Raw genomic sequence first — 26599 nt, 5'->3', positions numbered from 1 at the left:
AGACCACAGTGCAATAAAAATAGAAATCAATACCAAGAAGATATCTCAAAACTGCACAATTACATGGAAATTAAACAACTTGCTCCCAAATGAGTTTTGGGTGAACAACAAAATCAAGAAAAAAATAAAAAATAATTTCTTTGAAATTAATGAAAATAGAGAAATAACATATCAAAATATTTGGGATGCATCCAAAGCAATGTTAAGAGGAAGTTTACATCACTCAACACCTACAACAAAAGTTAGAAAGATCTCAAGTTAACAATCTAATATTGCACCTAATGGAACTAGAAAAACAAGAATAAACCAAATCCAAAGATAGCAGATGAAAATAAATAACTAAAATTAGAAAAAAGCTGAATGAAATTGAGATGCAAAATTCATACCAAAGATCAATGAAACTAAAAGTTGGTACTTCAAAAGAATAAAAAAGAGCAATTGAACACTAGCTAGATTAACAAAGAAAAAGATAAGTTTCAACTAAGCACAATCAGAAATAAAAAAGATGGCTTTACAACCAATCCCACAGAAATACAAAAGGTCCTCAGACTACTATGAAAACCTCTATAACACAAATTGGAAAATCTAGAGGAAATGGATAAATTCATAAAAACACATACCCTTCCAAGATTGAACCAGGAAGAAAGTGAAAACTTGAACTGACAAATAATGAATTCTAAAATTGAATTAGTAATTTAAAAACTCCTATAAAACAACAACAAAAAAAGCTCTGGACCAGAAGGATTCACAGGTAAATACTACCAGACATACAAGGAAGAATTGCTATCAATCCTACTGTAGCTATTCCAAAAATAGAGGAGGAAGGAGTCCTCCTTAACTCATTCTATGAAGCCAGCATTATCCTGATACCAAAATCTGGCATAGACACAACGAAAAAAGAAAATTTCATGCCAACAACCATGACGAACATAAACACAAAAATCATCAACAAAATACTTGCAAGCCCAATCCAGCTGTACAACAAAAAGTTAATTCACCACATTCAAGTAGGCTTTATTGCTGGGATTCAAGGTTGGTTAAACTTATGCAAATCAATAAATGTGATTCACCACATAAGCAGAATTGAAAACAAAATAACATGTGATTATCTTAAGTGATGCAGAAATAGCTATCAATAAAGTCCAACATCCCTTCATGATAAAAACCCTCAAGAAACTAGGCATCAAAGAAACATACCTCAAAATAATAATAGCCATCTATGAGAAACCCACAGCCAATAGCATACTGAACACACAAAAGCTGGAAACATTCTTCTTCAGAACTGGAACAAGACGAAGATGTTGTCTCTAACCCTCCCATTCAACATAGTATGGGAAGTCCTAGCCAGAGCAATCAGATAAGAGCAAGAAATAAAAGGCACCCAATTAAGAAAAGAAGTCAAACTCTCTCTCCTTGCTGATAGGATTCTATACTTAGAAAAGACTAAAGACTCCACCAAAAGCCTCCTAGACCTAGTAAATGACTTCATTAAAGTTTCAGAATACAAAACTAATGTAAAAATTCAGTAGCATTTTCTTTAATTCTTTCTAAATGTTCCTCTCCTCCTCCTTCTCCGTCTCCTTCTCTTTCTCCTTCTTCTTCTTCTTCTTTTTTTTTTTTTTGACGGAGTCTTGCCCTGTCACCCAGACTGGAGTGCAGTGACACGATCCTGGCTCACTGCAACCACTGGTTCCCAGATTCAAGCGATTCTCCTTCCTCAGCCTCCAGAGTAGATGGGATTACAGGCATACACCACCACTCCCGGCTAATTTTTTGTATTTTTAGTACAGACAGGGTTTCACCATGTTGGCCAGGATGGTCTTGAACTCCTGACTTCAGGAGATCTGCCCCTTGGCCTCCCAAAGCGCTGGGATTACAGGCATGAGCCGCCATGCCCGGCCTGTTTTTTTCTTCTTTAACTTTTATTTTATGTTCAGTGGTACAAGTGCAGATTTGTTACATAGGTAAACAAGTCACAGAGGTTTGTTGTATAGATTATTTTGTCACCCATGTACTAGGCTTAGTATCCATTAGTTATTCTTCCTGATCCTCTCCCTCCTCCCACATTCCACCTTCTGAAAGGCCAAGTGTCTGTTGCTCCTCTCTACATGTCCATGTGTTCTCATCATTTAGCTCCCACTTATAAGTGAGAACATGCAGTATTTGATTTTCTGGTCCTGTGTTAGTTTGCTAAGAATAATGGCCTCCAGCTCCATGCATATCCCTGAAAAGGATATGATTTTGTTCTTTTTATGGGTGCATAGTATTCCATGGTGTACATGTACCATATTTTCTTTACCCAGCCTATCATTGATGGGCATTAGGTTGATTCCATGTCCGCTATTGTGAATAGTGCTGCAGTGAACATACACCTGCATGCATCTTTACAATTGAATGATTTATTTTGCTTTAGGTATATACCCAGTAATGAGATTGCTGTGTTGAATGCTATCTCTGTCTTTAGGTCTTTGAGGAATTGCCCCACTTTCATAACAGCTGAACTAATTTACACACCGCCAACAGTGTATAAGTGTTCATTTTACTCCACAACCTCACCAGCATCTGTCATTTTTGACTTTTTAATAATAGTCAATCTGACTGGTGTGAGATGGTATCTCATTGTGGTTTTGATTTGCATTTCTCTAATGATCAGTGATGTTGAGCTTTTTATCATATGCTTGTTGGTCACATATATGTCTTCTTTTGAAAAGTATCTGTTCATGTCCTTTGCTGACTTTTTATTTTACGGGGTTGTTTTTTTTTTCTTATAAACTTTTTTTTGTTTGTTTTTTTAATTTTATTATTATTATACTTTAAGTTTTAGGGTACATGTGCACAATGTGCAGGTTTGTTACATATGTATACATGTGCCATGTTGGTGTGCTGCACCCATTAACTCGTCATTTAGCATTAGATATATCTCCTAATGCTATCCCCCAACAACAGTCCCCGGAGTGTGATGTTCCCCTTCCTGTGTCCATGTTTTTCTCATTGTTCAATTCCCACCTATGAGTGAGAACATGCAGTGTTTGGTTTTTTGTCCTTGTGATAGTTTGCTGAGAATGATGGTTTCCAGTTTCATCCATGTCCCTACAAAGGACATGAACTCATCATTTTTTATGGCTGCATAGTATTTCATGGTGTATATGTGCCACATTTTCTTAATCCAGTCTGTCGTTGTTGGACATTTGACTTGGTTCCAAGTCTTTCCTATTGTGAATACTGCTGCAATAAACATACGTGTGCATGTGTCTTTATAGCAGCATGATTTATAATCCTTTGGGTGTATGCCCAGTAATGGGGTGGCTGGGTCAAATGCTATTTCCAGTTCTAGAGCCCTGAGGAATCGCCACACTGACTTCCACAATGGTTGAACAGTCCCACCAACAGTGTAAAAGTGTTCCTATTTCTCCACATCCTCTCCAGCACCTGTTGTTTCCTGACTTTTTAATGATGGCCATTCCAACTGGTGTGAGATGGTATCTCATTATGGTTTTGATTTGCATTTCTCTGATGGCCAGTGATGATGAGCATTTTTTCATGTGTTTTTTGGCTGCATAAATGTCTTCTTTTGAGAAGTGTCTGTTCATGTCCTTCACCCACTTTGTGATGGGGTTGTTTGTTTTTTTCTTGTAAATTTGTTTAAGTTCATTGTAGATTCTGGATATTAGCCCTTTGTCAGATGAGTAGGTTGCAAAAATGTTCTCCCATTCTGTAGGTTGCCTGTTCACTCTGATGGTAGTTTCTTTTGCTGTGCAGAAGCTCTTTAGTTTCATTAGATCCCATTTGTCAATTTTGGCTTTTGTTGCCATTGCTTTTGGTGTTTTAGACATGAAGTCCTTGCCCATGTCTATGTGCTGAATGGTATTGCCTAGGTTTTCTTCTAGAGTTTTTATGGTTTTAGGTCTAACATGTAAGTCTTTAATCCATTTTGAATTAATTTTTGTATAAGGTATAAGGAAGGGATCCAGTTTCAGCTTTCTACATATGACTAGCCAGTTTTCCCAGCACCATTAATTAAATAGGGAATCCTTACCCTATTTCTTGTTTTTGTCAGGTTTGTCAAAGATCAGATAGTTGTAGATATGTGGCATTATTTCTGAGGGCTCTGTTCTGTTCCATTGATCTATATCTCTGTTTTGGTACCAGTACCATGCTGTTTTGGTTATTGTAGCCTTGTAGTATAGTTTGAAGTTAGGTAGTGTGATGCTTCTGGCTTTGTTCTTTTGGCTTAGGATTGACTTGGTGATGAGGGCTCCTTTTTGGTTCCATATGAACTTTAAAGTAGTTTTTTCCAATTCTGTGAAGAAAGTCATTGGTAGCTTGATGGGGATGGCGTTGAATCTATAAATTACCTTGGACAGTATGGCCATTTTCACGATATTGATTCTTCCAACCCATGAGCATGGAATGTTCTTCCATTTGTTTGTATCCTCTTTTATTTCATTGAGCAGTGGTTTGTAGTTCTCCTTGAAGAGGTCCTTCACATCCCTTGTGAGTTGGATTCCTAGGTATTTTATTCTCTTTGAAGCAATTGTGAATGGGAGTTCACTCACGATTTGGCTCTCTGCTTGTCTGTTATTGGGGTGTAAGAATGCTTGTGATTTTTGTACATTGATTTTGTATCCTGAGACTTTGCTGAAGTTGCTTATCAGCTTAAGGAGATTTTGGGCTGAGACAATGGGGTTTTCTAGATAATACAATCATGTCATCTGCAAACAGGGACAATTTGACTTCCTCTTTTCCTAATTGAATACCCTTTATTTCCTTCTCCTGCCTAATTGCCCTGGCCAGAACTTCCAATACTGTGTTGAATAAGAGTGGTGAGAGAGGGCATCCCTGTCTTGTGCCAGTTTTCAAAGGGAATGCTTCCAGTTTTTGCCCATTCAGTATGATATTGGCTGTGGGTTTGTCATAGATGGTTCTTATTATCTTCAGATATGTCCCATCAATACCTAATTTATTGAGAGTTTTTAGCATGAAGAGTTGTTGAATTTTGTCAAAGGCCTTTTCTGCATCTATTGAAATAATCATGTGGTCTTTGTCTTTGGTTCTGTTTCTATGCTGGATTACATTTATTGATTTGCGTATGTTGAACCAGCCTTACATCCCAGGGATGAAGCCCAATTGATCATGGTGGATAAGCTTTTTGATGTGCTGCTGGATTCGGTTTGCCAGTATTTTATTGAGGATTTTTGCATCGATGTTCACCAAGGATGTTGGTCTAAAATTCTCTTTTTTTGTTGTGTCTCTGCCAGGCTTTGGTATCAGGATGATGCTGGCCTCATAAAATGAGTTAGGGAAGATTCCCTCTTTTTCTATTGACTGGAATAGTTTCAGAAGGAATGGTACCAGTTCCTCCTTGTACCTCTGGTAGAATTCGGCTGTGAATTCATCTGGTCCTGGACTTTTTTTGGTTGGTAAGCTATTGATTATTGCCACAATTTCAGAGCCTGTTATTGGTCTGTTCAGAGATTCAACTTCTTCCTGGTTTACTCTTGGGAGGGTGTATGTGTTGGGGAATTTATCCATTTCTTCTAGATTTTCTAGTTTATTTGCATACAGGTGTTTGTAGTATTCTCTGATGCCGGTTTATATTTCTGTGGGATTGGTGGTGATATCCCCTTTATCATTTTTTATTGCGTCTATTTGATTCTTCTCTCTTTTATTCTTTATTAGTCTTGCTAGCAGTCTATCAATTTTGTTGATCTTTTCAAAACACCAGCTCCTGGATTCATTGATTTTTTGAAGGGATTTTTGTGTCTCTGTTTCCTTCAGTTCTGCTCTGATTTTAGTTATTTCTTGCCTTCTGCAAGCTTTTGAATGTGTTTGCTCTTGCTTTTCTAGTTCTTTTAATTGTGATGTTAGGGTGTCAATTTTGGATCTTTCCTGCTTTCTCTTATGGGCATTTAGTGCTATAAATTTCCCTCTACACACTGCTTTGAATGTGTCCCAGAGATTCTGGTATGTTGTGTCTTTGATCTCGTTGGTTTCAAAGAACATCTTTATTTCTGCCTTCATTTCGTTATGTACCCAGCAGTCATTCAGGAGCGGGTTGTTCACTTTCCATGTGGTTGAGCAGTTTTGAGTGAGTTTCTTAATCCTGAGTTCTAGTTTGATTGCACTGTGGTCTGAGAGACAGTTTGTTATAATTTCTGTTCTGTTACATTTGCTGAGGAGTGCTTTACTTCCAACTATGTGTTCAATTTTGCAATAGGTGTGGTGTGGTGCTGAAAAAAATGTATATTCTGTTGATTTGGGGTGGAGAGTTCTGTAGATGTTTATTAGGTCCACTTGGTGCAGAGCTGAGTTCAATTCCTGGGTATCCTTGTTAACTTTCTGTCTCGTTGATCTGTCTAATGTTGACAGTGGGGTGTTAAAATCTCCCTTTATTATTGTGTGGGAGTCTAAGTCTCTTTGTAGGTCACTCAGGACTCGCTTTATGAATCTGTGTGCTCCTGTATTGGGCGCATATATATTTAGGATAGTTAGCTCTTCTTGTTGAATTGATCCCTTTACCATTGTGTAATGGCCTTCTTTGTCTCTTTTGATCTTTGTTGGTTTAAAGTCTGTTTTATCAGAGACTAGGATTGCAACCCCTGCCTTTTTTTGTTTTCCATTTGCTTGGTAGATCTTCCTCCATCCCTTTATTTTGAGCCTATGTGTGTCTCTGCACGTGAGATGGGTTTCCTGAATACAGCACACTGATGGGTCTTGCCTCTTAATCCAATTTGCCAGTCTGTGTCTTTTTATTGGAGTATTTTGCCCATTTGCATTTAAAGTTAATATTGTTATGTGTGTATTTGGTCCTGTCATTATGATGTTAGCTGGTTATTTTGCTCGTTAGTTGATGCAGTTTCTTCCTAGCCTTGATGGTCTTTACATTTTGGCATGTTTTTGCAGTGGCTGGTACTGGTTGTTCCTTTCCATGTTTAGTGCTTCCTTCAGGAGCTCTTTTAGGGCAAGCCTGGTGGTGACAAAATCTCTCAGCATTTGCTTGTCTGTAAAGTATTTTATTTCTCCTTGATTTATGAAGCTTAGTTTGGCTGGATATGAAATTCTGGGTTGAAAATTCTTTTCTTTAAGAATGTTGAATGTTGGCCCCCACTCTCTTCTGGCTTGTAGAGTTTCGGCCGAGAGATCCACTCTTAGTCTGATGGGCTTCCCTTTGTGGGTAACCTGACCTTTCTCTCTGGCTGCCGTTAACATTTTTTCCTTCATTTCAACTTTGGTGAATCTGATAATTATGTGTCTTGGAGTTGCTCTTCTCAAGGAGTATCTTTGTGGCGTTCTCTGTATTTCCTGAATCTGAATGTTGGCCTGCCTTGCTAGATTGGGGAAGTTCTCCTGGATAATATCCTGTGGAGTGTTTTCCAACTTGGTTCCATTCTCTCCATCACTTTCAGGTACACCAATCAGACGTAGATTTGGTCTTTTCACATAGTCCCATATTTCTTGGAGGCTTTGTTCATTTCTTTTTATTCCTTTTTCTCTAAACTTCCCTTCTGGCTTCATTTCATTCATTTCATCTTCCATCACTGATACCCTTTCTTCCAGTTGATCGCATTGGCTCCTGAGGCTTCTGCATTCTTCACGTAGTTCTCAAGCCTTGGCTTTCAGTTCCGTCAACTCCTTTAAGGTCTTCTCTGCATTGGTTATTCTAATTATCTATTTGTCTAATTTTTTTTCAAAGTTTTTAACTTCTTTGCCATTGGTTTGAATTTCCTCCTGTAGCTCGGAGTAGTTTGATCGTCTGAAGCCTTCTTCTCTCAACTCGTCAAAGTCATTCTCCGTCCGGCTTTGTTCGGTTGCTGGTGAGGAGCTGTGTTCCTTTGGAGGAAGAGAGGCGCTCTGCTTTTTAGAGTTTCCAGTTTTTCTGCTCTGTTTTTTCCCCATCTTTGTGGTTTTATCTGCTTTTGGCCTTCGATGATGGTGACGTACAGATGGGTTTTTGGTGTGGGTGTCCTTTCTGTTTGTTAGTTTTCCTTCTAACAGACTGGACCCTCAGCTGCAGGTCTGTTGGAGTTTGCTAGAGGTCCACTCCAGACCCTGTTTGCCTGGGTATCAGCAGTGGTGGCTGCAGAACAGCAGTGGCTGTAGAACAGCGGATATTGGTGAACCACAAATACTGCTGCCTGATCATTCCTCTGGAAGTTTTGTCTCAGAGAAGTACCTGGCCATGTGAGGTGTCATTCTGCCCCTACTGGGGGGTGCCTCCCAGTTAGGCTGCTTGGGGGTCAGGGACCCACTTCTGGAGGGTGTCTGCCCGTTCTCAGATCTCCAGCTATGTGCTGGGAGAACCACTACTCTCTTCAAATCTGCCAGGCAGGGACATTTAAGTCTGCAGAGGTTACTACTGTCTTTTTGTTTATCTGTGCCCTGCCCCCAGAGGTGGAGCCTACAGACGCAGGCAGGCCTCCTTGAGCTGTGGTGGGCTCCACCCAGTTTGAGCTTCCCAGCAGCTTTATTTACCTAATCAAGCCAGGGCAATGGCAGGCGCCCCTCCCCCAGCCTCGCTGCCACCTTGCAGTTTGATCTCAGACTGCTGTGCTAGCAATCAGCGAGACTCTGTGGGCGTAGGACTCTCCGAGCCAGGTACAGGATACAATCTCCTGGTGTGCCGTTTGTGAAGCCCATTGGAAAAGCACAGTATTAGGGTGGGAGTGACCTGATATTCCAGGTGCCGTCTGTCACCCCTTTCTTTGACTAGGAAAGGGAACTCCCTGACCCCTTGCGCTTCCAGAATGAGGCAATGCCTTGCCCTGCTTCAGCTCGCGCACGGTGCGCTGCACCCACTGTCCTGCACCCACTGTCTGGCACTCCCTAGTGAGATGAACCCGGTATCTCAGATGGAAATGCAGAAATCACCCGTCTTCTGCATTGCTCACGCTGGGAGCTGTAGACCGGAGCTGTTCCTATTTGGCCATCTTGGCTCCTTTCTTGTAAATTTGTTTAAGTTGCTTACAGAAGCTGGATATTAGACCTTTATCCGATGCATAGTTTGCAAAAACATTTTGCCCATTCTGTAGGTTGTCTGTTTACTCTGTTGACAGTTTCTTTTGCTGTGTCCAGGATTGATTCCTGGACACAAACACCCTCCCAAGAGTGAACCAGGAAGAAATTTAATCCTTTAACAGACCAATAATGAATTTTGAAATTGAGGCATCAATAAATAGCCTGCCAAACAACAACAACAAAAAGGCCAGGACTAGGCAGATTCGCAGCTGAATTCTACCAAATGTACAAAGAAGAGCTGGGACCATTCCTGCTGAAACTATTCCATAAGATAGAGGAAGAGGGACTCCTCCCTAGCTCATTCTATGAGGCCAGCATCATCCTGATATCAAAACCTGGCAGAGATACAACAAAAAATGAAAACTTCACGTCAATACCCTTGATGAACATTGATGCAAAAATCCTCAACAAATACTGGCAAACCAAATCCAGCAGCTCATCAAAAAGCTTATCCACCACAATCAAGTAGGCTTCATCCCTGGAATGCAAGGTTGGTTAGACATATACAAATTAATAACTGTGAATTATCACATAAACACAACTGAAGACAAAAAACACATGATTATCTCAATAGATGAAGAAAAGGCTTTCTATAAAATTCAACATCCATTTATGTCAAAATCTCTCAATAAACTAGGTATGGAAGGAACATACCTCAAAATGATAAGAGCCATGTGTGAAAAACCCACAGCCAACATCATGCTGAATGGGCAAAAGCTGGAAGCATTCCCATTGAAAACCAGCACAAGAAAAGGATGCTCTCTCTCACCACTCCTACTGAACATAGTATTGAATGTTGAACATTCAAGTACTGAACAGGGCAATCAGGCAAGAGAAAGAAATAAAGGCATCCAAATAGGAAGAGAGGAAGTCAAACTACCCCTGTTTGCAGATGACATGATCCTATATCTAGAAAACTCCACAATCTCTGTCCAAAAGTTTCTTAAGCTGATAAACAACTTCAGCAAAGTCTCAGGATACAAAATCAATGTGCAAAAATCACTAGCATTCCTATCCACCAACAAAAGTCAAGCAGAGAGCCAAATCAGAAATGACCTCCTATTCACAATTGCCACAAAAAGGAATACAGCTAATTAGGGAGGTGAAAGATTTCTACAAGTAGAACTACAAAACACTGCTCAAAAAAAAAAAAATCAGAGATGACATAAAGAAATGGAACATGATTCCATGCTTATGGATAGGAAGAATCAATATTGTTAAAATGACCATACTGCCCAAAGCAATTTACGGATTCAATGCTATTTCCATTTAACTGTCTTTGACATTCTTCACAGAACTACAAAAAAACTTTTAAAAATCATATGGAACCAAAAAAGAGCCTGTATAGCCAAGGCAATACAAAGCAAAAAGAACAAAGCTTGGGGGCATCACACTACTCAACTTTAATTTATACTACAGGGCTACACTAACCAAAACAGCATGCTACTGGTACAAGAACAGACACATAGACCAATGGAACAGAATAGAGAACCCAGAAATAAGGCCACACACCTGTAACTATCTGATCTTTGACCAAGCTTTCAAAAACAAGTAATGGGGAAAGAATTCCCTATTCAATAAATGGTGCCAGGATAACTGGCTAGCCATATGCAGAAGATTGAAACTGGACCCCTCCTTACTCTATATGCAAAAATAAACTAAAGATGAACTAAAGACTTAAATGTAAATTCCAAAACTATAAAATTCCTGGAAGACATAGGCACAGACAAAGATTTAATGATGAAGATGTCAAAAGCAATGGCAACAAAAGCGAAAATTGACAAATGGTATCTAATTAAACCAAAGAGCTTCTGCTGAACAAGAGAAAATATCAAGGGAGTAAACAGACAACCTACAAAATAGCAGAAAATATGCACAAACTCTGTATCTGACAAAGTTCTAATATGCAGAATCTGTGAGGAACTTAAATCAACAAGCCAAAAAATCATTAAAAAGTGGGCGATGGATATGAACATACACTTCTCGAATGAAGATATCCAAGCAACCACCAAACATGAATAAAATGCTCATCATCACTAGTGATCAGAGAAATGAAAATTAAAACCACAATGAGATACCATTTCACACCAGTTAGAATGGCTATTATTAAAAAGTTGAGAAACAACAGATGCTGGTGAGGGTGCAGATCAAAGGGAATGCTTATGCACTGTTGGTAGGAATGTAAATTAGTTCAGCCACTGTGGAAAGCGGTTTGGAGATTCCTCAATGAACTACGAGTTTACAATTTGACCCAGCATTCTCATTTCTGGGTATATACCCAAAGTAAAAAAATCATTCTACCCAAAGACACATGCACCTGCATGTTCATTGCAGCATTATTTCAAAATAGCAAAAACATGGAATCAACCCAGGTGCCCATTAATGTTGGACTGGAAAAAGAAAATGTGGTACATATACACCATGTAATACTGTGCAGCTATAAAAAAAAATCATGTCTTTTGAAGCAAAATGGATGTAGCTGGAGGCCATTATCCTATATAAAACGAACAGAGCAGAAAACCAGATAGTGCATTTTCTCACTTAAATATGGGAGCTAAACATGGGATACTCATGGGCATAAAGATTGGAACAGTAGACACTGGGGACTACTGAAGGGTGGAGAGATGGCGGCAGGCAAGGGCTGAAAAACTATGGGTACCATGTTCACTACTTGGGTGATAGGATCATTCATACCACAAACCTCAGCATCATGTAAACCTTTGTAACAAACCTGTGCTTGTACTCCCTTATTCTGAAATATAAGTTGAAAAATAAATAAAATACAAAAATTATTTTCTATTGCCTGCTTTCCTCCCTCCCTTTATGTGTCAGCATTTCTTCTTTATTTGCATGTTTTATAATTTTTTGCCGAAAATTAGACATTTTGAATAATATGCTGTAGCAACTCTGGATACTGATCCCTGTTCCCACACCCCCACCTCTTGCTAGGGGTTTTTTGCCTGATTATGTACTTAGTATTTTCCCTAAATTAATTCTTCAAAATCTTTTGTTTTCTCCAAATTGCTTGTCTTCTAATGTCCCTTTTCAGATTTTTTCTCTTGGTTTTTTGTTTGTTTGTTTGTTTGTTTTGGTTTTGGTTTTTTTGTTTGTTTGTTTTTTCCCTTCTGACTGAACTACCCAGGGGTTGCCCCCGGGCTTGAATAAGCCACCTAGTGGTAAAAAGTTGTGCTTATGACACCTTACCCAGTTATATTTTTACACTACTGGATATATGTGTGGCTTGGGAGCTGCCATCGCATTTCAGGATATTTGCATTTTTTTGACCCACATTCAGCCAGAGACTAGTGTATTGGAAGCTCCCTCCCTGATTGCACATGAGAGCTTGCAGCCTTGGGCATGCACGTGGTTGTCCAGACTGCCATGTATGAACCTGATTTTATTTTTAGCTTGGTTTCCTAGGAATTGCCCCTGGACCAGAGCAACTTTTTGTTCAACAATTTGTTAGAGGTTACATTTAAGCCCCTTGCGCCAGTGAGTCATGTGACCTATGTTGATGGTCTGTCCAGCTTGTGATATGCTTTCATTTCTTCCCCCACTTTCTGTTCTGCATGCGCCTGAGTGGTTGTGGCCTAGCACATGTGCATAGCTTTCTTGACTCCCATAAAAGAGTCTCAGGAGGACTCTTTTTAGCCATCTCTTTCTCTATTTATCTTCAGGCTGTTCTGCCATTTTGCTTGTATTCTAGAGCCTCCAGCCTCGTCTTAATTGCTCTCCACCAAGTCCACCATTATTTTCAGCAACATTCTTAGATGTGGATTTTTACATTATCTGTTTCAAATGAAGTCAGTCCCATCACACAGAGCTGTATTGCATTTGTACTTATAGACTGCCTGTATTAGTTTGTTTTCATGCTGCTGATAAACACATACCTGAAACTGAGAATAAAAAGAGGTTTAACTGAACTTAACAGTTCCACATGGCTGGGGAGGCCTCAGAATTATGGTGGGAGGTGAAAGGCACTTCTTAACATGGCGGTGGCAAGAGAAAATGAGATAGATGCAAAAACGGAAACCCCTGATAAATCCACAAGATTTCATGAGACTTACTCACTATCAAGAGAATAGCATGGGAAAGACCAGCCCCCATGATTTGATTACCTCTGCCTGGGTCTCTCCCACAACACGTGGGAATTATGGGAGATACAATTCAAGTTGAGATTTTGGTGGGGAGACAGCCAAACCATATCACTGCCTTTCAACCTGGGAAGAATCCCTGTGCCACTGAACCAGAACTGGGGCAGGTACCCACTTTTTCCAGTGACAATCTCTGTTCTGTCAGTGGGCATTGAGGGGAGATGGCAGCCTATGGTCTCCTTAGCTTGCTCCTCTCATTGTAGAATCTCTGACCAAGGAGCATGTTGGATGGAGTTGATCAGGAACCCAATATTTTCAGCCTGCCATGTCTGGTATAGAGTTTCCATTCTACAAGTGGGGGACAGGGTAGAGGAAGAGAGTATGACTTCTCAACCACTCTTGCCCGAAACAGGAGCTGAGGGGTAGGAGGTAGTTGGATGAAGCAGGTCATGGCTCAAATATCATAGACTTTCAATGTTCTTAACAAGGTTTAGTATATTTTCTTAAATATTTTTCTATTTGCTGTCCTCCCTTAAATGAGTTCCAGAGACTTTAAATGATTAATTTTTAAAAAATATGTAATTTTCACCAGTGAAATCATTGAATCATTGTTTTATTGTAGAGAGTGTCTGTCAAACTCCTTACTTGTCCATTCTTAAAATCCCAAACCCGAACATAAGTTTTTATTGTTTGATCTGTTAAAATGATGAATTGTTGATTTTTGAATATTAAACCAAACTTTTGTTACTGGGATAAATTGTGCTGGATTAATGTAGTATCCTTTTTATATATTGCTAGATCCAATTTGCTAAAATTTTGTTAAGGATCTGACACCTGTATTCTACTAGTGATATTAGCCTATACATTTCTTTTCTCATGATGCCTCTGACTGCTTTGTCACCAGAGTAATGCTGACCTCATAGAATGAGTTGAGAAGTGTGCCCTACTATTTTATATTTTGGAAGAGTTTATGTAAGATTGACATTATTTATTTGTTAATTTTTTGGTAGAGTTAACTAGTAAAGTCATCCTGGACTGGAGTTGACTTTGTGTGAAAGCATCTAATTGTAAATTCAATTTTAAAAATTGACCCATACTTATTCAGATTATCTATTGCTTCTTGAGTGAGCTTTTGTAGTTTGTGTCTCTTGAGGAATTTGTGCATTTCATCTAAATTGCCAAGTTTTTGGCATAAAATTGCCATAATATTTCTTTATTATTCTTTCAAAGACTGCAGGACCTATAGGGATATCCTTTCTTTCTTTCTTGATATTGGTAAACTCTATGTTCTCTTTCTTTGCTAACCAGTCTGACTAGAGTTGTGTCAATTTTAGTGATATTCTTGAAGAACCAGCTTTCAATTTAATTGATTTTCCTACACTGTTTCTCTCTTTCCTATTTCACTAATTTCTTCTCCTATCTTTGTTTTTGCTTATGTTATTTTCCACTTACTTTTCTGTTTCTTTTCCAGTTTCAAAACCTGGAAACATAGGTCAGTGATTTTAGACCATTCTTCTTTCATAATATAAAATTTGAATGCTATAAATTTCTACTTAAGCACTGTTTTACCTGCATCCCACAATTTTGGTAAGTTATATTTTCATTTGCATTCAGTTCAAAATATTTTCTAATTTCCCTTTTAATTTGTACTTGGATCTACAGGTTTTTCAGATTTATATTTTTTGGTTTCCACATATTTGGGGATTTCATCTATATATTTACTAATTTTCTTTCTACTTATATCAATTACCTTGAAAGGCGTGCCAAAATCTCCAACTGTAATTGCGGATTTGTTTATTTCTCCTTTCAGTTCTATCAGTATTTGCTTCATATATTTTGAATTTCTGCTGGGAGGGTACATAAACATTTAGGATTATTATGTTTTATTGATGAATGAACATTTAGGACTGCTATATTTTGTTAATGAATTGACACCTTTATCATTATAAAATCACCCTTTATTTGCACTAATGCTTCTTGTTCTGAAGGCTACTTCATCTGATATTTACATAACTACTCCAACTTTCTTTTGATTAGAAATTGCATGATACATATGTTTCCATCCTTTTACACTAATCTATTAGTTTGTATTTAAAGTGTTAAGGATTGTATGGTTTTTGTAAATAGCATATGTAGTTGGGTCTTGAGTTTTTATCTAATTTAACAGTCTTTGCTTTTTAATTGGAGTGTTTAGGCCACACATATCTATATGGATAGATTTAAATTTACTATCTTGCTATTTGTTTTCTATTTACCTCACATTTTCTTTCTTTCTCTTTTCCTCTCTTCTTTTGGATGAATTATTTCTTCATGTTTCATTTAACCTATTTTATTAGCTTCTTAAGTATACTTCTTTCTTTTGATTGCTGTAGGATTCATAATATTCTTCTTTAAGTGATCACTGCCTACTTCCAATAATATTATATCCCATCACATGTAGCATAACAACTGTGTAATAATCAAATTCCATTTCCCCTTCATATGACTAATATGACTTCTACTATTTTTATCATATATACTTATTTTACATATATTATTAGCCCCTAAATACATTATTATTTTTGTTCTCAACAGCCAACTATCTTTTAAAGAAATGTTAACAATAAGAAAAACAATGTTTTAAATTTACCTACATATTTGTCTTTTCTGGTGCTATGTATTACTTTGATCAAATTCAAATTTCTATCTTGTGTCATTTTCCCTTTGCCTTAAAAACTTCTTTTAACATTTTTTATCATGCTTCTTTTCTGGTGAAGACTTCTTTTGGCCTTTTAAGTCTGAAAACAGTCTTTATCAATTCTTCATTATTCAAAAGTATTTTTGTTGTGAATAGACGAGTAAGCTGGTCATTTTTGAAAAATTTTTATTATACTTTAACTTCTAGGGTACATGTGCACAATGTGCAGGTTCGTTACATATGTATGCATGTGCCATGTTGGTGTGCTGCACCCATTAACTCATCATTTGTATTAGGTATATCTCCTAATGCTATCCCATCCCCCTCCCCCCACCCCACTACAGGCCCCAGTATGTGATGTTCCCCACTCTGTGTCCAAGTGTTCTCATTGTTCAATTCCCACCTATGAGTGAGATTATGTGGTGTTTGGTTTTCTATCCTTGTGATAGTTTGCTCAGAATTATGGTTTCCAGCTTCATCCATGTCCCTGCAAAGGACATGAAATCATCATTTTTTATGGCTGCATAGTATTCCATGGTGTATATGTGCCACATTTTCTTAATCCAGTCTATCATTGATGGACATTTGGGTTGGTTCCAAGTCTTTGCTATTGTGAATAGTGCCACAATAAACATACATATGCATGTGTCTTTATAGCAGCATGATTTATAATCCTTTGGGTATATACCCAGTAATGGGATGGCTGGGTTAAATAGTATTTCTAGTTCTAGATCCTTGAGGAATCGCCACACTGTCTTCCACAATGGCTGAACTAGTTTACAGTCCTACCAACAGTGTGAAAGTGTTCCTATTTCTCCACATCCTCTCCAGCACCTGTTGTTTCCTGACTTTTTAATGATTGCCATTCTAAGTGGCCTGAGATCATTGTGGTTTTAATTTGCATTTCTCTGATGGCCAGTGATGATGAGCATTTTTTTCATGTGTCTGTTGGCTGCACAAATGTCTTCTTTTGAGAAGTGTCTGTTCATATCCTTTGCTCACATTTTGATGGGGTTGTTTGATTTTTTCTTGTAAATTTGTTTGAGTTCTTTGTAGATTCTGGATATTAGCCCTTTGTCAGATGGATAGATTGTAAAAATTTTCTCCCATTCTGTAGGTTGCCTGTTCACTCTGATAGTAGTTTCTTTTGCTGTGCAGAAGCTCTTTAGTTTAATTAGATCCCATCTGTCAATTTTGGCTTTTGCTGCCATTGCTTTGGTGTTTTAGTCATGAAGTCTTTGCCCATGCCTATGTCCTGAATGGTATCGCCTAGGTTTTCTTCTAGGGTTTTTTATGGTTTTAGGTCTAACATTTAAGTCTTTAATCCATTTTGAATTATTATTATTATTTTTTTTGAGACGGAGTCTCGCTCTGTCGCCCAGGCTGGAGTGCAGTGGCGCAATCTCGGCTCATTGCAAGCTCCGCCTCCCGGGTTCACGCCATTCTCCTGCCTCAGCCTCTCCGAGTAGCTGGGACTAAAGGAGCCCGCCACCACGCCTGGCTAACTTTTTGTATTTTTAAGAGACGGGGTTTCACCGTGGTCTCGATCTCCTGACCTCGTGATCCGCCCGCCTCGGCCTCCCAAAGTGCTGGGATTACAAGCATGAGCCACCGCGCCCAGCCTGAATTAATTTTATATAAGGTGTAAGGAAGTGATCCAGTTTCAGCTTTCTACATATGGCTAGCCAGTTTTCCCAGCACCATTTATTAAAAAGGGAATCCTTTCCCCATTTCTTATTTTTGTCAGGTTTGTCAAAGATCAGGTGATTGTAGATGTGTGGTATTATTTCTGAGGGCTCTGTTCTGTTCCATTGGTCTGTATCTCTGTTTTGGTACCAGTACCATGCTGTTTTGGTTACTGTAGCCTTGTAGTATAGTTTGAAGTCAGATACTGTGATGCCTCCAGCTTTGTTCTTTTGGCTTAGGATTCTCTTGGCAATGTGGGCTCTTTTTTGATTCCATATGAACTTTAAAGTAGTTTTTTCTAATTCTGTGAAAAAAGTCATTGGTAGCTTGGTGGGGATGGCATTGAATCTGTAAATTACCTTGGGCAGTATGGCCATTTTCACGATATTGATTCTTCCTACCCATGAGCATGGACTGTTCTTCCATTTGCTTGTGTCCTCTTTTATTTCCTTGAGCAGTTGTTTGTAGTTCTTGAAGAGGTCCTTCACATCCCTTGTAAGTTGGATTCCTAGGTATTTTATTCTCTTTGAAGCAATTGTGAATTGGAGTTCACTCGTGATTTGGCTCTCTGTTTGTCTGTTATTGGTGTATAGGAATGCTTGTGATTTTTGCACATTGATTTTGTATCCTGAGACTTTGCTGAAGTTGCTTATCAGCTTAAGGAGTTTTTTTACATTTCTTTTTAAAAAAGTACTTTAACAATGTTGTTCTTCTGTCTTCTGACTTTCATTGTGACTGAGAAGTTTTTTGTTAATCTTATGATTTTTGTTCTTTGAATAATGTCCTTTCTTCTCTGAGTCTGTTTTTAAGATTCTCTTTCACTGGTTTTCAGCAATTTGATAATGATGTGCCTCTCTGTAGTTTTCTTCATGTTTTTTTTTTCACATTCACTGAGCTTCTTGGATACATGTGTTTATAGCTTTACATCACACTTGGAAATAATTTGGTCATTATGTCTTCAATTATTTTTTTCTGCCACCAATCCTGCAGGACTTTAATTATATGTATATAAGGACATTTGATATTTCCACAGTTATTTCGTGCTGCATTCATTTTTTTCCATTTTCTTTTATATTTTATTTTAGATTACTTATCTTGATGTATTCAAATTTATTGGTCTTTTTTTAATGCAGTGCCTAATCTGCTGTTAATTCCTCTAATTTTTTTAATCTTTAGTAGTCCAATGTGGATCTTTTCTATATTCTCTATTTCTCTCCTCATTGTGTTCATGCTTTCCTCTAACTTCTTGAATATACCTTGTATATTTTGTATGTTTCTAATAGACGCACATTTGCCTACTAATTTTTTTATCAGTATTGTCTCTTGGTCTGTTTCTACTAATTTATATTTCTCTGAATTATTAGTCTTATCATCTATTGCATGACTTTCATTTTTCACTGAATGCCATGAATTGTGATTTTATATTGTTGAGGTTTAGATTTTCACTAGGGTATTACTTAAAATATTTGGAGTTTTGTTCTGAGATGAAATTACTTGGAAACAATTTAGTACATCAAGCCTTGCTTTTAAACTCTTTGAGAATAACTTGTACTTTGAGGCTAATTTTATCCCACTACTAAGGAAATATTCTGTGGTTATCTATCTGATGGCCTCTGTATCAGGAGAGCTTTTCACTCTGGTTTGGTTAGTGGAACACAAAACATTACCATCCCTATGAGACTTCCCAAAATTGCCAGCCTGCTCCTTTCTAGTCATTATTTCCTAAGTCTTGGTAGCTTCTTCACATACAGGCACACTGATCAGTACTCACCCAAAGGCTCTTGGGAAAACCTCTACAGCTGTCCTGACCTCTCTCTATCTATGTAGCTCTCTTCTGTCTGATACTCTGCCCCACAAACTCTGGGTGTCTTTGCCTATATTTACTCTAAACTTTATCACCTCATCTTTGTGAGACTGCTGGTATCTGTTTGGCTTCCTTTTCCTTATCCCGTGACCAAGAAAATCTCTCTAGACAGTGAGCTAGGCACTTGTAGGGCCCGTATAATTTGCTTTTCTTTTCTGGGGTCACTGTCCTGTGCTACCAGTGGTCCATCATGGCCAGAAACAGAAGTCCCTCTATTTTATTTTCTTGAAAATAATGGTTGTACATCTTTGTCCATTGAAATAGGGTTTTTTATTTTTTTGTTTTTTCAGTAACAGTTAAAAAGTCATTCAGAGCCGAATTGGCTTAATTAGGGTAATCAAACTAGGAGTGACTAAAAAGGAATGAAAGTTATTTTTCTCATGCAGCCTGTAAACTAACTCTTTTCTTGTCTACAGGTACAGGACACAATATCCAATCCTAGGCCTCCTGTATGATGACTACGAATATATACCACCAGGTAGTGAAACACAGACTATTGTGATTGAGAAAACAGAAGACAAATACACTTGTGTAAGTTCACTTGGGCATTTTTAGCCCTATTTTGACTATATATGTACAGCCTTTTAAAACTGAGGTAAAATATCAAGTGAACTAGAAACTTTGAGTATTTTTTTCTTTTGAGATTTTCTGTTTCCATTATTGATATATAGTGGGAATTAAGAAATTTTGGAAAGATTCATACATGGGGCAATATAATTGATTATTTAAGCTATAATATAAATATAATTTTTGCCCCTCAAAAGAAAGAAGATTAACATTAGTGATATGCTAATTTTATTTATTTTCTTGCCTAGCTCGGTAGTTATTGAATGGGTTCCATTCAAATTTTCCAAAACAGTTTCCCTTTTTCTAAAGCAGGTAGCAAATGTTATAGACAATTATGAAGGCAACTGGAAAATGGAGAACAGGCATGTTTCAATAGAATTTGTCTTGCAATCTTGCATGTGGTACTTATTCCTGTGGATTTTATATATATATTATACATTAGGATTTAGAAAGAAGAGATGTTTCTAGCTTCCTCACTAGATTGTAACATCCTCCAGCTTTAAATCCCACAGTTATAGTGAGGCTGCTGAAGAGTACTTTAAACATCATATACTCCAATATTTACTCTACCTTCTACAACATCCTCCAAGATGGCCAGGTGACATGGACCTTAGCATCTTTCTAAGTGGTCCAATCCATTGCTAAGGGGACTGATTATTGAAATCTTCTTATAAAGGACTGAGAGCTACTTCGCTAAAACTTTTACATATTGCTCTATTAACTTTTAAAGTAATGATCATCAAATAGGGGATATATAGTTGTCCCTCAATATCCATGAGAGATTGGTTCCAGGATCCCCTGCAGATATCAAAATCTGTAGATGCTCAAGTCCCTTATCGGCATAATATTTGCATATAACCTATGCACATCTTACTGTATACTTTAAGTCATTTCTAGCTCACAATACCTAATTCAATGTAAATTCTAAGTACGTGTTATACTATCTTGTTTAGGAGGTAATAACAGTAAAAAAAAAAAGTCTGTACATGTTCAGTAATGATTTTTTTCCTGAAATTTTTCAACCCATCATTGGTGGGGAACCCATGAATACCAAGGGCCAACTATATATTCCCTAGCACAGTTGCTCTCTACAGCAGCAATTTTGTACCTTACGGGACATTCAGCAATGTCTAGAGACATTTTTGGTTTTCACAACCAGAGGGGTGGGTATTATTGGCATCTAGCGGTTAGAGAACTAGGATGCTTCTGAACATACTACGATGTGCAGGACAGTCTCCCATAACAAAGAATTATTCAGCCCCTAATAAACAGTGTTGAGGTTGAAAAACTCTGCTAACAGAATGTTCTTGGGTTTTTTTCCTAATTATATACTCCTACACTGGTGCAAAAGATTCTAATAGTAAGCCACTGGTAGGGATCATAGGAATGTGTGATATCCTTCTGGTGAAATGAACAGAGAAATGTTTGAGGATCCTAGTTCTCAAATCATACAGATCTGACTTAAAACATTGTGAAAATGACACTCTTTGACTTCTTATGATAAAATTATCTACCTGTCAAACTACTGAGGTATAAAAGTAACCAAAACTAAATCTATGGCTATTCAATAAGTAAATGGTTATCTTTGAGGGGTGGATACTGATTAAAAGGAAGCATAAGGAGAGATTCAGGGTCTTAATAATGTTCCGTTTCTTTATTTGGGAGATGGTTGCATATGCATGTTCAGTTTGGGAAAATTCATTTATTTAAATACTTATATGTCCTTTTTTTTTAACATGTTTATTATACTTCAATAAAAGCCTTAAAATGCTTAAGTATACCGTGGAGAGCAATAGACAAATATGCAAATATCAATCCAGTATTCTGCAGAACCTTTTGAAAAATATTTAAAAATTACGCTTCAGATGTATAGTTAATAAAATTAAACATCTAAACATCTGTTAAATAACTTTTAGAAACATCTTTTGGTTGAACAAGCTCAAATATTTGAGTCAACAAAAAAATTCAAAAAGTTTTTTTAGCGCTGAAGCCCTTCTTTAACTACAATCCAGCCATCAATCTTTTAAGTATGGTTGTTATCATCAATGAAAACAACCAATGTTTAGTAATCCCAAAGTAAAAATAACTGCATTTAAACTTTGAAATGTTGTTTTTGTTAGGTTGTTAACTGAAAATTACTTACTACTAATTATCAACCCATAGAATTTAAAATTGGCCACTCAAAGATAATTTGATGCCCAAAGTTAAGACTGAGAAGCAATTGCTGCTACTAACCCTAACCACATGTATCCCAGAGGTGGCAATATGAAGACCTGCCAAATAAAGGTTCTACAGAATAGTAGCCACTACTTCTCTCTCCATTAAAAATGTGCAGCAGTAAAAATCAAAATTGATATTTGAAGAATCTATAGATACTGATAGCAAAGTCAGAATATATTTAAATGCATTCACAGATGAAAATCCATATTTATTAAGAGACGATTGGACATATTTAAACTCTAAATATTACAAAGAAGGAAATCTACTTAATTATCCTTCGCTCTTGCTTAAAGTCATTTGAAACATACCACGACTAAAGTAAGAAAGACAAATCATTGTTTCATATATATATACATATATAAAAGAGTGCCACAAAAGTGCAATACATGTCCTTTGGTTTTATACACATCAATTTAAATAATTTTCCATAACTTTGCATACAGTAACAATGACTTTAATTATGAACCAGTTGTAAGATAACCTTTTTTTTTCTTTTCTAGCCATGAATGGATCCACTTTAAAGTATTACAACTCAAAGGCGTCTTTTGTGTGTGTGTGTGTCTCTGCATTAGTACTTTGTTATTTTTCCATCACTAAAGACCAATCAGAATTTGGAACCATGCTGCTACCCAAGAAATGTAATGGAATGAATTAGTTCTGTAGATGACAATTTCTTCAGCCATTTATGAGACCTAAATCTTTTCCATAACACTCATGTATTCAGTATAACAACATACTAACTGAAAGAGGGACCTGATTGTTTAAAGTTTGATTGCAGACACTGTAGAACATAACTCATTATGTTTCAGATAGGGTACCTCCTAGATATCGCACTAATTTTTTGGGGTAGAGATTTTACAAGTTATGCCATTAGAAGATTTTCTCAGATATTCTATGTGCAGTTCAGTTACAAGATGAAATCATGTTTTTTAAACAAGAGATAAAATACAATTGAAGCAAAAAATACCAGCTAGTATATAATATATACAGTCTGTATTTGCTTTTCACAGTAGGCCTGATGACCAAAAGATATGCTTTATTACATGCTATTTTCACCTCTTGAAGATATAGTTAAGTCAAAGATGATGATAAATTTCATTTAGCAGGGAAGTGGAATAATATCTTTTGAAATAATGAAGTCCACTAAATTATACAGTATGCTATTCTGGTTCTAAGTACATATTAGTCCCTTGGCAGATCTGTTCTTTCAACGCATACCTTCCCCAAATGAGCCTACCTACTTCTTAAAAAACATATAACACAATATGGTAGTAGTAGGTGGAAGGAAGGTAAGTTTTTTCATAGTGGTATGCAAACATATCATTGAAATATTACATAGATATAAAGACTTAGGGAATAAAAATAGCAACAATAAATACTTGATAGATTTATCCTACTTGGGAGAAATATTTTGTAGCAGAGTATTTAGTATACTTAGAAGTTGATTTAGCAATTGGGCTTTAATGACCTTACAAAGTGAACATAAGTGAACACAAGTATTTTTTCAATGCAAGATGAGGATGAAAATTTTAAATTTCAACCCATTTGGCTAAAGTTAAGACTTAGCAAAAATTAAAATGTTGCCTTTGTCCAAGTATAGATTAAGGCAACAAAGACATTTGGATATGTAATTTGAAGTTTTGCACTGAAATATCTTTTCAAGTATCCCCATAAAATTCTGTAATGCCTTATAATTATATTCTAATAATTATGCATTATACTAGGACACCATTAAAAACAGTTGAGGCACTACACTAAATCAAACCATAAATGAGGAAAAAACTTTTAATGTTCTTTTCTAGAAGTGTTCAAATAGGTCTTGATATGAAGCTAAAAGCCTTATTTATATTATCTTAATATTTCGGCTAAAATGTTAAGCTCCATAACATGATTGATACAATTCCAATTTTATCAATATTTTGTGATAGAAAAATGTTAATATTCTTCATAAGCTATACAGTCCTTACATTTTTTTCCCTTGGTGTAGGAACAACAGAGGAGTTTCTCCTCTGCTAACTATTCATATATGTAACTGTAACAAAAGTGTACTATGTTATGCACACATTACAAATAATATAAGGGGAAGTTTTATTAGCTTAGTAGGAAACTGCTATTATTAAGGTTTAAAAATGAGAACGGTGTGAATTTTCCAAAATACTTAAAAATAATAGTGTCCAAAATTCAGGGGCAGTTAAGGAGTCATGGATGGAACTAGAGGTCACTATATTAAGTGACATAAGCCAGAAACAGACAAACATTGCATGTTCTCAATTATTTGCGGGATCTGAAAGTCAAAACAATTGAACTCATGGATATAGAGAGTAGAAGGATGGTTACCAGTGGCTGGGAAAAGGGGTGTGCGAGGGGAACTGGGGATGCTTAATGTGTACAAAAACTATGTAGTTAGAAAGTATGAATAAGACCTAGTATTTGATAGCACAACCGGGTGAGTATAGTCAATAATAGCTTAATTGTACAAATAACTAAGAGTATAATTGGATTGATTGTAGCACAAATAAATACTTGAGTGGATGGATACCCAATTCTCCATGATGTGATTATTTCACATTGCATGCCTGTATCAAAATATCTCATGTACCTCGTAAATATGTACACCTATTATATATCCACAAAGATTTTAAAAAGTAAGAAGTCAGCACTTTATTGGCTCACTTGATCCATGGATAGTGAATTGGGGTCATAACAACGTCCTTATCATACTTAACAATTTTTAAAATTGTAATACAAAATGTGATGATATAAAGAGCTGTTCTATATATTTAAATGACTATTTAAATATATATATTTCTTTTCCAATTTGTGATTAAGATCAATAGAGTTAGTAGTGATATATTTCCCTCTCATAAGTTTCACACTGCTTATCTCTGAAAACTTCAAAGTTGTCAGGTGAGGAGTGCCTATTTATCTAATTTCTATTCCAGTATGTTTTCACTTTAGATTTGTCACATAAAATGGAGACTGTGGAATGACATGCAAAGTAATGTTTATGTGTCTAAATAAAATATGTGAAGTATTTACATGGTTTGTGTGAAAGTCCAAGTGGGAAATATGCAGAAGGATTTTTAGCTTAGCTGTATATTTTTGTCAGGAAATTATAATCATGTCAATGTTTATGTTGGAGCTAACAAGCATCACTCTCATTAAAAAAAAAAAAGCAGAAAACTTCCTTATGTGGACTCCTTTAACATAGTTCAACCTCCAGTTGAAGCAAATTTCTTCTTTAAATTAGAATGTCTTTGCTTTCAAACTTAGATTTCTAAGTTCCATAACTCACTTGTTCCATAAAGCATTCTTCCCATCCTTGTAATGGTGCTTTTGCTGCCTTACTCCTTCTTAACATAGACAGTACAAAAGGAACAAAATAAAGCTTTAAAAAACTTTCCATCTCACTACCCAATTTAGATCACCTTAACAAAAAGCCATCATCACACCTTTCCCATTATTGCAATCTACAAAGATGACATGTTTCTTCTGAAAATAATTCTTTTGAAAGTAAATATGTTGTGAAAAGATTTCCTTATGAGGTACATCTTCCCCACCACATGCCAAAACTAAATTGACTGGATTTCCATAGTACTTTTTGTCCAGTTAAAAAATATGAAGTATTTCATGCACAACTTAGGATATATGAAATAGTACATAGAAAACATTTAAATAAAGGAAGTAATAAACAAGTGCATCTTTCTTAATAAAACATTTAACAATATTTAGTCCTGAAGAAGACATACCTCAGAATTGTTATATGAGAAAATCAGATAACTAGGCAGTCTTGGTAATCTTAGATTAGCCTGACACAGACAATGAGATGTTGTTAAGTTCATAGCCTTTATGTTTGGTTTCCCATCCTACCACATTAAAATAATTCTTTTTCAAATTGAAGTATATGTTCCAGAGATCCTTTATGTTAAGGAACAGTGTTTCCAATGTAAGGCTTTGATTCTGTAGTTTGTTTGCTAACAGTGTTGAACACTTATAATTCATATGTGCCAAGATCCAATAAGACAGACGAATTTCTTTAACTGGGAGAAAATATAGGCTTTTTGTTCTAGTTCCCTAAAAGGGTCTGAAGAGCCAGCCATGTCATGATGGGTGAATGCTGCTGGAATCTAGGATAAGAGGGTTTTGGAATCAGATGGGAGGTGACTAGGACTTACATTATAGGTTAAATGAGATAGTGTCAATATTGTCAATTGGTCCAGATTTTAAAACGGAGGAGAGTTCCCTTTGGAGTAGTTACTTGGGTAATGCTCAGAGAAAGGCGTAACTGAAACAGGCAAGCGACACATTTTTAGTTTGGGACATCTAGTGCTATACCCTTGAAGTTACAAATTGGCCAATTTCTTCTGCAGGACCTTTAGGAATCTAAAGACCCCTCATAACAATATCCAGTTTTAGTTTGGGACATCTAGTGCTATACCCTTGAAGTTACAAATTGGCCAATTTCTTCTGCAGGAC

The 26599-nt window shown here is 36.7% G+C and overlaps 1 protein-coding gene across 2 annotated transcripts in view; it reads left to right on the top strand.

Moving 5' to 3' along the window:
• The window catches only part of POF1B (POF1B actin binding protein), a 105988-nt gene extending 81322 nt beyond the window's left edge, over positions 1–24666 (top strand). Inside the window, exons 16-17 of one of the 2 annotated variants that reach the window (XM_055268745.2) lie at positions 19753–19867; positions 22624–24666. In XM_055268745.2, the coding sequence (XP_055124720.1) occupies positions 19753–19867; positions 22624–22629 (121 nt within the window). In that variant the 3' untranslated portion in view covers positions 22630–24666. Of the gene's footprint in view, positions 1–19752; positions 19892–22623 lie in introns of those variants that run through there. The other variant, XM_055268744.2, reaches the window with a different exon arrangement.
• Positions 24667–26599: the final 1933 nt, after the last annotated feature.

The sequence above is a fragment of the Symphalangus syndactylus genome, chromosome X, assembly GCF_028878055.3.
Source record: "Symphalangus syndactylus isolate Jambi chromosome X, NHGRI_mSymSyn1-v2.1_pri, whole genome shotgun sequence".
In the NCBI taxonomy this organism is placed as follows: domain Eukaryota; kingdom Metazoa; phylum Chordata; class Mammalia; order Primates; family Hylobatidae; genus Symphalangus; species Symphalangus syndactylus.
Note: the sequence above shows the minus strand (reverse complement) of the source record. Positions and strands in the feature narration are given on the sequence as shown.